The 14,380-nt window shown below is 41.4% G+C and overlaps 1 protein-coding gene across 1 annotated transcript in view; it reads right to left on the bottom strand.

Annotated features, from left to right (window-relative positions):
* Positions 1-13,309, bottom strand: part of Minpp1 (multiple inositol-polyphosphate phosphatase 1) — a 34,329-nt gene extending 21,020 nt beyond the window's left edge. The window contains exons 1-5 of the mRNA XM_051146943.1: positions 13,139-13,309; positions 10,551-11,451; positions 6,711-6,908; positions 4,751-4,848; positions 1,428-1,561 (exon numbers count right to left, since the gene is read on the bottom strand). Coding sequence (XP_051002900.1) covers positions 1,428-1,561; positions 4,751-4,848; positions 6,711-6,908; positions 10,551-11,451; positions 13,139-13,309 — 1,502 coding nt within the window. The remainder of the gene's footprint in view (positions 1-1,427; positions 1,562-4,750; positions 4,849-6,710; positions 6,909-10,550; positions 11,452-13,138) is intronic.
* Between the last annotated feature and the right edge of the window lie 1,071 nt (positions 13,310-14,380).

The raw sequence follows: 14,380 nt of genomic DNA, 5'->3' as shown, positions 1-14,380 counted from the left end.
ACAAAAGGGAGCAGCAGCAGAAGAGAAACAAACAAAATTTAAAAAAAACTCAAGAATTCTACTCAACTGATAATTGGATCTTTCAATTCTGGGGGTTGTTTGGAACTTCTCTCTTTGTACTGTCTTGAATTTTCAGTATACAGAAATTCCCATTTATTTTAAAACACTACTGATAAATTTTATTACTTAGGCGTCAGGCTAGAATTAAATTATAATAGCAAGCCTTACAAAGTTATTTAAGAGCCTCCTGACACAATTATAAATTTATCATCCCTTAGACTCAACCCTGAGCCAATGAATAATGATCAATCAGGAAAGCTCTGTTATCTCACAAAGAGTAAGAGCTGGAGGCCATTCAGAAAATCAAACCGGAGAAAGCTAACTCCTATTGTAAGTATTATCTTTATTTGAAATCTCCCCAGAAGCTTCTGCTTGGACTAGGAGATGGCTCAGTTGGTAAAAGAACTTGCCACCATGCCTAATGACCCAAGTTTCATAGCTAGGACCCCTACGGAGGAAGAGAAAATCAACTCCTGCAAGTTGTCCCTTGGCATCCACACAATAAATAAATAAACATATATACATGTACGTACACCATACACATACACATATATATTTCTGATATCAGAAACCAAATAGCTAATACAGTTGGGGGTTTTGCTTTATTAGTTTTTTCCCCTAACTCCTGCCAAACCTAAGAACATTTTACAAATTAGTGCTGTGTCCATAAATAAGACACACTGGCATGACAAAACCCAGTCCTTTAACTACAGTGAAACGGATCATCTCCAGTTCTTGTTGCTCCATTTTGGTCAACATCTATAAATATGTATCTGTCAAATGAAATAGGATTGAGGTTCTATCAACATTTCTATCATTTTTGTTTGCTTGGTTTGGTGCTAGACACCCCATACCTGGCATGCACTCTACTAATGTTAACCCCACCCTCAAGCCCATACTGTAAAAATTATTTTTAAAGTAGAAATGTTAACAAAAGCTTTTTTCTTCAAATGGGAGATTCTCTTTTAAGATAAAAACATTTTTTCATAATATGAATAAATTAATAAAAAAAGTTAACAAAAACATTTTTCATATTCATACCAAAGGCCATTTTATAGCAGAAACTAGAAAAAACTCAAGTGCCACTGAGAAGATGATGCACACTGCAGACTCACAGCAAGGACCCCTGTGCTGTGGTGCACATGCAATAGAAAATGACTGTTAAGAGATGTAATGTTAATAGGGAAAAACAGGCTTCAAGACAATACACATATGATCTCAATAAAACCAATGTATTGATTGGGCAATATTAATTATCATGTCAAGGTTAAAAAGTACATTAAAAAATTATACATTGTATGGCGTTTTGCAGAAGCTTACATATGGCAAGCTCCAAATGTACTGCATGTTTTAAAAGATAGTTTTACCTTTGCTTCTGCTCAACTGCTTTGTCCAGGTGTAGAAAAATATCCTGAAACAGGCTGCAGCTGGAGCGGCTGTTAATGGTGTAGCCATAACTTCGTTTCCAATACTGTTTCAGATCGTTTAAGTACTCCAGTACCTAAACAGAAACATTTCAAAAGTTATTTCTAATACCGTTTCAGAAATGTAACAGATTCCTCATTACAAGTAGTTCTCAGAAAGGTTACACTAATTTTATTACAGAGCAAGCAACACAGTCTTCACATTTTCCACCTATAACTGCTGGCCCGGGTATCTGAGGGTTGGCCTCCAAGGTCTAGCACTCAGCAACATCCATGCCACCAAAATGTCCAGTCAGGGCTGATGGGAAAGGCTCTGGCCCCTTTCTTCTGACTTAATATTCACAGTCAATGTGAATTTTTAAGAATTTAAGAAGAGCTCCTAGAGAAACTTGGTGCTGGTCAAAGTTTAGGAGCAGAGGTAGGCCATTGTGGGGGACTCCAAACAGAACGCATCAAAGCCAGCAGAAGGGAAAGAGGAGAAACAATGTACACATTTCAACATACAAGGAACTAGGTAGACATGTATTAAATCTACTCAGAAATAAAACAATAGCAGAGGCAAATGACCCCATTACAAAAAAAAAAAAAAAAAATCACCTCATGCACACTCATGTTTACAAAAAACTTGAAAGTGCAGGTACTACAGAGTCTTTCAGGCAAGTGTAAGATATATAACTGACTTGGGAAAATCTGAGTAAACAAATAACTAGAGTCAAAGATCTAAAGAGAAGTTAAGGTTTTAAATGTCAAGGGGCAGGTATACCAGATGGCAGATCTGGATGAGAATGACTTTTACACGAAAAATCTTAAGGACAAAAGCCGAGCGCAGAATAGGAAACACAGATGTATTTACCATAACAGGTGATGGTGCAGAGCTGTTCACAACACCCACCTGGCTGTCAAGGAACCACCTTCTGGGTGACTTCTACCTTACCTATGCCATCATCACAGGAGAGCATATTACTAGCACCTTTCACTCCTTGTACTAATCTTGCATCGGTATTTTCAGTTCTACACAAATACTCGGCATATAACAGCGAGTAAAACAATTGTTTGATAAATAACAGCAGAAGTGGTCCAGCATTACACAAAGTCCTGAATGACTAAAATTCCCTACAGTTCTCAGAATTGTGTAAATGTCTCTTCGTTTAAAATTTGTTGTACAATGTGTGTGTGTGCGCGCGCGCACAGAAGCACATCTTTGTATGGGCAGGGTGGAGGTCAGAGGACAACTTGCTCTGCTCTTTCCTTCTAGCACATAGACTCCAGGAAATCAACTCAGTAGTCAGGTAGGGCAGCAAACACCTTTACTAGCTGAACCATCTCAACAACCCATCATTTTAAATTTTCAAACCACATAAAAAAATGCAATAGTAGTATAACATCTCATGTGTAACCATCATCCAACTTCAACAATAATAATTTAGTCCATCCTGTTTCAACTCTGCTCCAAGTACCAACAGATTGTTCTCAAATAAAATGATACGATTTGATTTCCTTTATAAATACTTCACCATGTAAAACTACTGCATAGTGTGGGTTCTAAGTGATAATAGATAAAATTATTTTTAATCAAACCATTGAAAAAGAAAACAAGGAATAATTAAAAGATACTGTTATTTTTCTTTTAATTAAGAAAAGTATGTGTATGTGTGTGCTTGAATGATTTTTCTGTGTATCACATACAAGCAGGAGCCTTTGGAGGCCAGGAGGCATTAGATCCCCTAGAATTGGAGTTTGAAACCCCTGTGAGTCACGGCGTGGGTGCATCTATCCTCGGCAAGCACTTAATCACTGGGCCATTTATCTAGCCACAATATATATTTAACTCATTTCCTTTTTACATATGAAAGGAAACTCTTAAATTATTTAAGCATATATTTCAAATTGTTACTCAGGGTTGCTGAAATAAGTTCACTGACCACACACAGCAAACACTATCACCCATAGTACAGACACCTGGCAGGCAACATCTTCATCCAGTCTTCAAACACAGCAAGGATGTGACAAATTGACAAAATTCTTTGTGATGGGATACATTTAGGAGGATTTTAAGTAGAATTCTTGTCAAAATTGTTTAATCTGAAAATTATGTAAGTAAGTCCATTATCTTGTAGCTAACCAAAAAACTAGACCGCGAAACAGAGGACTGGGAAGGTGGCATAGACTCGGGTCTGTGGGAAACGCTCTCTCTGGGGTAACTGCTTTACACTGGCCCCAACAACTCTCCCTGCAGCAGGTTTTAAATTGGGATTGGGGATAGGCACCTGGAAATCACAGCCCTAGGTTCTATGTCCACAAAAACACCTCCTGCACATGAAATTAAAAGTTCTGAAGACAAGTCCTATGTTTATCCAGAGTAGGGCATATTACAGGCAGAAAAGCCTTTACTGGGGGTGAGAAGAGGTAGGCCAGCCAGCAGCGACTCAGCGCACAAAGGGAAGTAACAAACGTGTGCTCTGGCACTCAGCACCCTACAGCAGCCGTTCGCTGAGCATCCTTCACTCCTCTCAACCCTTGCATGAGGCCCTCCTGCATTGGTACAAGGACCATGGTATGACCTTTGACCTGCTCTGTTTGGCAAGGAACATAGTTTCTTAGAATCTAAGTCGATTCATACAAAGCCCTGGTGTTTTATATGTGCACAAGGGCTAACTAAGGTCCGGAAGTCTATAATCCTGGAAAATCTACGACACTTTCCTACTCCACCCTTTCTAGATCCCAGCACTCGAGAACCAAGCAAACGGTAGTCCCTTAAGGTCATGAGAGGCCTTTCTATATTCCTTCAAAGTCCACAGACACATCGGGTGAAAACAAGGGGAATGCCGAAGAAAGGCAGAAGCCGAGATGAGTCCCTGCGGCCACCAGGGGGACCCAAGCAGCATCTTATTCAAGCATCAGAGCTCAGTTTCTCATGAGAACTACGAGGGACTAGGGATGAGGAGGCCTGTGGAAAGGGTTCCCTGAGCCTAACTTGCTTTAAATCAGCCCTACCACCTCTCCCAGTGGTTGGTTTTTTAATTCAGATGGGAGGGGGTCGCCACCTAGAAGTCAAATTGCCATGGGGAAAAAAAAAATGTTTTTGTGAGTTCTACAAACCCACATTTTTCACCCACTTAACTATTTATCGCTCCATATTTAGAAAACTAGGATTTGGTGCCAAGCAGTTTATATGCCCTAATCCAATTTATAGTCTAGAAATTTTACAACAAAAATTCAAATAATGAACAAAACCCGTGAGGAACAAGTTCAAACGAAACACTTACCTTTGCATCATCTACGTCAAACACATCACACCAGGGAGAATGGACACCTTTAATTGCCAGGTCAAATGAACAGGTAAAAAAAGCTACCTGGAGTAAGTCTGGGGAAGAAAATAGGCAATATTTGTGGGTTATTAGTTTCTGCAGTTTTTTTTTTTAAAGGCTATATACCTATAGAATGCTATGTGCTGGGTTACACGCACAGCTGGAAATACTGAGTATTTCTGGAGAAGAGACTATCAAGGCTTGACCTGTACAATGCAGTGCCTGCACCACTAGGAGAAGCCATTTCAGTCCAGTGAGCCTACTAAGCAGTTTGGAAATAGAGCAAGGACAATGCTGGACCCGCAGGAGTGAAAGGCTGGTAACTTGTGGATAGCGTCAGTTTGGTTTCTCAAACTTAGCTGCCCAAGAAATTTCAGCAGATGTCAGAAATAGGAACAGGGGATTTTTATAGTGTTAATTGTTTTACTTTAGACATAAGCAGAAACTAAAAATGGGATAGGTGATTGAGTGCTGGGCTATAGAAGGAGGCCTTGGCTGACATGAGTCAGATACTGGGTTCTCTAATAAACAAGCGGGGAACACATAAAACTGGAAAATGGGACCAAGATTAATTAGTTGATATTACATGAATTCCCTATCAGTTCAATTTAAAGAACTTTTGAGGTAATACATTTAACAACAACAACAACAACAACACCACTTTGGGGGCAGAAAGATAGATCAGCAGCTAAAAACTCTGGCTGATCTTAAAGAGAATCCAGGTTCTAGTCCCAGCACTCACATGGCAGCCCACAATAGTCTGTAACTAGTTCCAGAGGCTCTGACCTCCACTTTTAGTCTCCATGGGCACCAGGCAACACATGTGCATACACACACATAGACACAGACAGATACACACAGACACAGACACACACACACACACACACACACACACATAAAGTAAAAAGCTGTAAAATACACATTTTATTAGGAATATACATAAAAGCTATTGGAAACATTCACTTCTATAAGGAGGAAGGCTTTATAATCCCAACACCTAATAAAGCAGTGTAGCTTGTTAATACTGTGCATGCCTGATGACATCATATGCACATGACAGGACACAGCTCATTTGCAATCTCAGTTTTAGCTCTCGAACTATGAGGTGGTGTACTCTATAACTAGAAAACAAGTGACAAAACTAACAAAATCCAAGCCAGGTGTGGAAGATCTCAATGTTTTTTCCTTCCCACCAATACCTTCTTCTAATCTTTTGGAAACTGATTCATAATATCATGAGACATAAAATCACTTCTCTACATATTAATATTTGCCAATATCCATAAACAATTATAAAGCTCTAGAAAATAAGAAAAAGCCTCATTTTCTTAACTTTCCCATTACTAGGTGACCATGTGCCCTGTTTTCCACTTAAAGTCATCTGCTTCCATTCTCTGAGGTGTCGTCTGCGAACACCCGCCTCCCCAGAGGACAAACCCCAAGCAGGCAATCCACTACATCAAGGCAGATATAATACTCACGTCCTTGGAATCTCTACATATAAAAGCTGCAAAATGCACTTTACTTTTCACTTTCTAAACCCTCCCATTCCTTCACATTACCATGCACTCCTAAAGCTGCCCAAAACTAAAGGATCTTTTACTTGTATTATTTTACAAAGATAATTCAGAGAAGGCAAATTTTAAATCATAAGTAATGTTTAGAGATGAGGCTTTCACACAAAACCCACAGCTAAGAACCTTGTATATTAGTTTATAAAAGATTTGAAGAAGATGAAAATAAAAATAAGCACATGGTATATAATTTTCCTGACCCAAGACATACTATTTAGTTGACATAAATGTAATTGTGGACCTTTAAGTGGAGTAGCTGTTGTTTTGGGTTTTTGTTGTTTTAACATTTAACATTTCCAAACTGTTTAAACCAGAATGTAAATGAAATACAACAGATATATTACCTGCATTTAAACTGTTTACCGGCACCTGCAAAATAGCTGCAACTTTCTTTAAAATCTTCTGCATTTCAGGTCCAGTTTTGAAGGCTTCCACATGATAAAGGGCTGTAGCATTTCTTTCCACATCAGTTAAAAACTTCTCACAATGATCAAAGAACCTCATTAGTTTATCATTAATTCTTGGAGGGTCACACTCCATATCTGAAGTGAAAAAAGCATAGATATGTAAATCATTGGCATGAGTGACGATTTCAAATTACTGAATATTTAAAGTGTGAAAAGGGAATATGCAACAAACTATTGAGCTGTCTGGGGAGCCGTCACAGATCAAGAGAATGGTTGGTCCAGTTGCCCGTGGTAGCCAGAAGAGGAAGTCAGATTCTGGGGAGATGGGTTTGGTTAGCTGTGAGCTGCCTGATAGGGTACTGGGAACTGAACTTGGGTCCTCTGCAAGAGCAATACCCTCTTAATCTCACAGCCATCTCTCTAGCCCAAAAGAGAGTGTTATCTTGCTCTTTGTGACTTTTTTTTTCTTTAGCAGTGGTGTGTGTGTGTGTGTGTGTGTGTGTGTGTGTGTGTGTGTGTAACTCAGGCCTTTGTATGCTATGCCAGCTCTCTAGCCACTAAGGTACATCCCCAGCACAGCTTCTTCATTTATAAAACTAGAATGCATGAACAGACATTCTAGAAAGAACTAAAAACAAGTAACTTGAAAATAAATGAGTCAAAGTAATGCTATACAAGGAAATAATAAATATAAAAACAAATGTTTTTTTTAAAAACAATAATACCCAGGGAAGCATAAAAAGTGCAAAACTGTTACTAAATACTGTTTCCCTTAGAAAGCAAACTGAAGCCAGCAGTTTCCAGGTTTCAGGTGGAGAATTCAACAGGACTGCTCCCTTGTGCTAAGGAAAACTCCAAGCCAGTGTTCTAGTCTCTCAACTAACTTCTCCAAGCTGCAGGACTTTACATAATATTCTCTTTTGACAAAAACTACTGCAGTACTTGGGAGGCAGAGATAGGTGGATGTTTGTGAGTTCGAGGCCAGCCTGGTCTACAAGTGAGTCCAGGACAGCCAAGGCTACACAGAGAAACCCTGTCTCAAAAAACAAAAAAGCAAAACAAACAAACAAACCTACTAAAAACAGCAAAGCAGCATTAATGTTTTGGGTCTGCTGTTCCATTTCAGAGCCAGGGGCTTTGGTCCAGCGCACCTGCCTGAAGCCCTCAGATAGCTTGCTGTTTAGCACATACTAAGTTACTTATTTCCACAACTTGGCAACAAGTATTTATTGGAAACGCACTCTTTACCATGCTTTAACAGTTGGGGCCTTTCCCCAGTTATATTTAAAACATCTCCATCATCATTCTTTTTTTTTTTTTAATCATTTATTTAATTTATGTGCATTGATGTGGGGGTGTCAGATCTTGAAGTTACAGTTATGAGCTGCCATGTGGGTGCTGGGAATTGAACCCGGGTCCTTTGGAAGAGCAGGCAGTGCTCTTAACCACTGAGCCATCTGTCCGGCCCCTCCATCATCATTCTTACAATAGAAAAAGAACAAGAAAACTATTATTTCTGTGTATGAACATGAAAAAACAAGCCAGACCACATTATGCTGGATATATATATATATATGCAGAAGTATAAATATATATGTAAACATATCCCCCCAATGGTAATTCTGTCAACTCTCTTGCCAGTTGGATTATAGTTCTGATAGAAACATCCTAAATAAGAGAATTCTGTCATCTTCCGATATGACCCCAAAGAACAACTTCACATTTATATTATCAAATTACATTGTTCTGTTTCTATAAAAACCTAAAATCTGGTTTGATGGCCTTTCTCAAAAGCCCAGATGTACACAATAGACAAAACCACCATCTACAGATGACAAGGGAGTGTCCAGGCATGAATTTAACCTCTAAGACTGAAACAATGGGGGTTAGATTTACCCTGAACTGTTTTGATACCTGGCTTTGTACTCTTGAGGAAATGCCAATCTTCACCATGCAATCTGAGGGCCACAATTCATTTATCCTAGGAGGTCCAATATATATTTACACAGTACACATTATGCTTTATAAAAATTAGTGGTATTTATTTTGTGCGTAGCTAGGTGTTCACTATGTACCCCTGCAGATCCAAGTAAGGCTCCCTGGCTTGGCTGTAAGCCTCTCTACCTGCTGAGCCATCTCGTCAGCCCTGCTGTATTATTTTAAATGTTCTAGGTTTTTTGTTTTTTTTTTTTTTTTTTGAGACAGGGTTTCTCTGTGTAGCCTTGGCTGTCCTGGACTCACTTTGTAGACCAGGCTGGCCTCGAATTCACAGCAATCTGCCTACCTCTGCTTCCCGAGTGCTGGGATTAAAGGTGTGCGCCACCACGCCCAGCTCTAAATGTTCTAGTTTTTACACTCAAGTTAATTTTAATGGATTTAGGAGGATTTTCACTCAATCTATTTGCCTTAATCCCAGCACTCTAAGGCAGAGGCAGTTGGATCTCTGTGAGCTCAAGGCCAGGAGTCCAGGACAGCTAATCAAACAACTAAAGAACCCCAGAAACATACTCAACAAATAAGCACACATAAATCAGCCGGCTGAGTTATTCACAAAGTAGTTAACACACAACAATGGGGCAATCTTTAGAAGAGGGTTTTAAATGTTATAGAAGAAACGACAAACTGAGCAAGCACAAGTGTTTGAGCCTCTGGAGGCTGATTATGTTCCTCACGTCAGTTCTCCTACTTTAAAACTGATAGCAGTTGCCAACACTTGTTCACTTGTTAATACAAACATGTTACACAGTATTTTCACCAGGTATGGTATCTGGTCAGTATGCAGAAGATGTAAGGCGTAACAGTTGAGAGCAAAAGCAAAATAAGATTTCCTAGCATCACATCTAGCTGTATAAAAATCACAAATAATTTGGTATCTTTGTTTCATTTCTTCATGTGTGAGATTGGCAGGGGGCACAACTAGCCAACGCCATAAAGCAGCATGTTCAACAAACTAAGCGTGAGGAATATGTGGCATACAGGAAGCATTAATATTCGCTGTGATATCTGTAATTTTCTGGAGGAAAAAAAGGCACCACTCTCATAAAGTCACAAACCTGGATACTGGGCCTGACTAGCTCACTAACTATGTAAGGTTGGTGACGGAGGCACGTTCTTGGCTTCTTCACTTGTGAAATAAGAATTCCACTCCCTGAGCTCTCAAAAACTGAACCGGTGTGACGATGGAATAAGTAGGTAGGGTGGTGCACGTGACCATGAGCCACAGCTACAACGAAGGAAACTCTGCAGTAAACACGAGAACAAAACAGGGTACATCTTAGGGCACCCAAACCCTAAGCAGGGCATAGACAGTGTCTGAGGAGCAGCCTCCTAATAAAGCATGTTAAGGTTGAAACACCTGAAAAGACGATAATGTATTTTTTAAAAATTCAATTCTCATAAGAAATGCGAGAGGAAGAAAGTTCTATATAAAAGAGTGCGCCCAGTTGTTAAACTAGTTGCTAGGAAGGGAAAGGAGGCTAGGTTGGCGCTCAGAGGGATAAAGCGATTTGAGAATGGGGAATATAAAATTGGGAGCGATCCTTTTTTTCTTTCTCTCCTTCTTGCTGGATCTCCAGCGTCCCCTATGGCACCTTCACGCAGAAAATGCTAGGAATTCCCATCTGATGAATGAATAAACAAGGATACGTACTAAAACAACAGAGACCGCAAAGTCCACCACAACTTGTGCCCCAAGAACACAAGCCTGGCTAGGGGCCTAGAAAGGGGGGCTCGGGGAGAGGGGGTCCGGAGTCTGGGGAAAGCGGGGCGCGCTGTCACCTGAGACGTCGGGCGGTGGCAGTCCTGGGTTGTAGTGCTGCCACAACCCTTGGAGGAAGGCAGCGCTGCTGTCCACACAGCGATGCTTGGAGCTGGTGATCAGCTGCAGGCGGCCGTAGTTCTCCCGGCTGAAGAGGTCTGGGAAGAGGGCGGCCAGGCGCAGTGCCAGCTGTCGCATGTCCTGCCGCCCCTTCTCCACCAGCTGCCCGTCCATCCAGTCCTCATACCAGAGCGGCCGCTCGGCCAGCGCGGCGGCCACTCGGCTCCCGCCGTCCGCGGACTCGCGGGTCTCCAACAATTCCTGCAGCTGCCTCAGCTTGCGGATCTGTTTGGTCGTAGGGTAGCGGGTGCCGTGACGGATGAGGGCGACCAGCTGCACCGGGGTGCACGTCCCCGCCAGCAGCTCCGGGTCACGCCGTGGCGCCTGCGGGTCGACCAGCAACCAGGGGTTGACATCTTCGTAGCGAGTCTTGGTGCCGAAGTAGGGGCTGAGCACCGAAGCCACCGGGTCGCCGCGCCTCGGGAGAGAGCAGCGCGCGAATGACGAGAGCAGCGCGGCAGCCAGGACCGCGGCGGGCGCTATCGAGGCGCGAAGCATCGTGCCCGGGGGGCCCCCGCGGAGGGCGGTGCGCCGCTGCCGACCCCCACTTCCGGATCCGCCGGCGGGGGCGGGAGCAGAGCGCGTTTCCGGTTGGGGACCTCTGAGAGCAAGCGTGGTCTCCCGGGCCGCGATTGAGCAAGTACGGTGGAGGATCTCCGAGCCTCGAAGTGGATGAGTGGAGAGGCGGAAAACCCCAAGGAGCGTGCGACACCCGGCGCAGGTGGAGCCGGCGTCAGCTGACCCCAGAGCGTGGGCGACTGTCTGGCAGCTTGGCGCCTCAGGAACCGAAGTCAAAGATTCCTGAGTTGTTTGGGTTTTACGGTGTGCTCAAAGAGCCCACATCAAGCCTTAGTCAGGCTTTACTGTGTGTTTTCAAAATGTGCCCTCTGAACCGTCAGTATCAAGGCCACCCGAGAGAAAGGACATCAGTAGGCCTTAGCTTGCAAGAGGCCTAGGAAGCACTCGCCACCCCCGCACCCCACCCCCTTGTTAGCATTTGAAAATAAGCAAGACACACCAGAGGTATGAATTTGGAAAGGAAAGGGGCTTATTTCTCCAGAAATGTAAATCCGAGGCCTTTAGTATGATTTTAAGGTAGACCAGAGCTGACGCAACCCCTCAGAATGGTTGCTTGTTGGTTCCTAAGGCTCTTTAGAGAGTAGTCACAGCCGTCCTTAAAATCTGAGTCATGGCCTAACAGATGCACTCAATTATTAGGTATGAGCTCATCTGCTGAATGGAGGAAACACCCATATTCTCAACTCAGCAGTTGAGTTTTTAAGATTTTTAAAAAATGTGTTATGTGTGAACCAGCATGGCTACGTGTGCATCATTTGTGTGCAGAATCCCAGGAATGCTAGAATGAGCCATTGGAGGCCCTGGTTATGAGCTGTCATGTGGGTGCTGGGAACTTAACTCTTCAAAAGCAGGAAGCACTCGGCCACTGAGCCATCTCTCCAGCCCCAACAGCTGAATGTATTAGACTACGTAGCTCAGAATCTTGGACTCAAAAATGATGACTCTAAATACCTTGGTTTTTCTATCAGAACCTCAGTATATATGCCAGTTGAGGAAAGAAGTATTAGATCATATGATGATTCAAACCCAAGGAGATTTGGACAAAGTGGATATTTCCCTGAAAGGCATTGCCATCATCTTTAACTTTTTATATTAAGTATCTCTCTAGTTTAGAAAAGTGTACCTCTAAGTAGTAACCAAGAAATTATAAAATCAAGAGTAGATTGCAACTTGAATGCTGAAATTTTAAGGAGTCCTGGGTGGGGTGAGAATTCTAAGGCAGGTGTGGTTTTTTGGAATGCCATTTTGTAGAATCTCAGACAATTGAAAATCCATGTTCAGTCTTATTTGTCACAGAAGGTTTCTTAAATTAGTATTTACTGAATTTTAACACACTTTAAAGGCTAAGGTGCTTGTTTGTATGTTGTTTGTTTTCATTATGGCACCTTTTTCCTTTTCAATTGCTGTAATTTGATAGTTTACAAAGTATCCCTTCTTCCTTAGTAAATTCATTATAGTGTCTTACCACTCACTACTCACCCTTATAAAATTTCCTTTGTTCCCCTGGATACCTTTTTAGTTTTCTTCTAGGAAATCTTTTTAAGTGATGTTTTAGAAGAGGCTTACTAATGAATAAAATAAGTAAAAAAAAAAAAAAAAAAAAAAACCTTAGTGTATGTGTACACACACACACACACACACACACACACACACACACACACACACACACACTATATGTACCCAGAAACTAAAGTCTGAATATGAAAGAGAATGTAATTTTTTAAAATTTATTTAATTTTAATTTGTGTGCATTGGTGTGAGGGTGTCAGATCTTGGAGTTACAGACAGTTGTGAGCTGCCATGTGGATGCTGGGAATTGAACCAGGGTCCTTTAGAAAGAGCAGACGGTGCTCCTAACCACTGAGCCATCTCTCCAGCCCGAGAATGTAATTTTGTAAGCCTGGGCTACCTCAATATTTTTCAGTTCTGTTAGTTTTCCTGAAATTTTCAGTTTTCTATACGACTGAGTAAAATTATGGACATCTAGGCTGACTGCATTTCCTTGTTCTTGTGAGTAGAGCTGCAGTGAATATGGCTGAACAAGTGTCTCCTCAGTCAGATGTAGACTCCTGAACGGCATAGCTGGGATATGCACCACTTCTGTTTTGCAGCTTTTCGAGAAATGCTGACTTGCATAATGGCTACACCAGTTTACACTTCAAATAACTCTTAGTTCCTTTTTTCCTTCACTCTTGCCAACATTTGTCATCATTTGTTTTCTTAATGGTAGTCATACTTTGATAGAATCTCAAAGTTGTTTTAATTTGCATTCTCTGATCACAAAGGATGTTGAAGACTTTTGAAAATATCCATCAGCCATTTGTATTTCGTTTTTTGAGAACTATTCGTTTCCTTGGCCTTTTTTTTTTCATTTTTAATTAAAATTTAATTATATCATGTCTTTCCTCCCTCCAACTCCTCCCATGTCTCCTACAAGACACTATAAAAATTATGTCTCCTTTTCCTTTAATTATTATTGTTATATGTATGCATAAATATATACATAAATAAATACAACCTGCTGAGTCCATTTAACGTTGCTTCCGGTTTCAGGGTTGACCATTGTATATTGGGTAAACAATTAGGGGTTCATATTGCTGGGTCAGTGCAAAAGGAAAGCAAAAGGCTCCAGAACTCATGGAACGCAGCCCACCAGTTAGCATACCCGAGGAGTTCATGCTGTTATGGAACAGAGCTCTGCTTGTTACCCTTGCAGTCCTCATAATCCTTCTAATATATGAATTGTGTGAGCTTCCAGCCCCTCACTGGGCAGCATCACTGGCACGCACAATAACAATGCTTGATCTCTTTCAGGCATTGCTGCTGGAGCAGATTAATAATTCAACCGCCACCCTTGAAAAGAAAGATGGGGATTGCTAGCAGTGACCCCGACCCTTAGAAAGAATTTGGAAAAATAGATTGTTTAGCAAGGTTAGGTAAAGATGTTTTGTTAGTGGCTCTGATATAGAAAATCTTAGGGAACAATTTGAAGTTAAGAAAAAATACACTCTTAATAGTAAAGCTAGGGACTTTTTAAGGTTGGTGAGCAAACACAATAGATGGTGTCTAATTTCTTATACTTATTTTTGCCCTCAGCTTCCTGATACGATTTAATAGAAATTATTGGTGAGTACATGAGCACCTTTAGGAT

The sequence above is a fragment of the Acomys russatus genome, chromosome 5, assembly GCF_903995435.1.
Source record: "Acomys russatus chromosome 5, mAcoRus1.1, whole genome shotgun sequence".
Taxonomy (NCBI): domain Eukaryota; kingdom Metazoa; phylum Chordata; class Mammalia; order Rodentia; family Muridae; genus Acomys; species Acomys russatus.
This window is presented reverse-complemented; position numbering and strand designations above follow the sequence as displayed.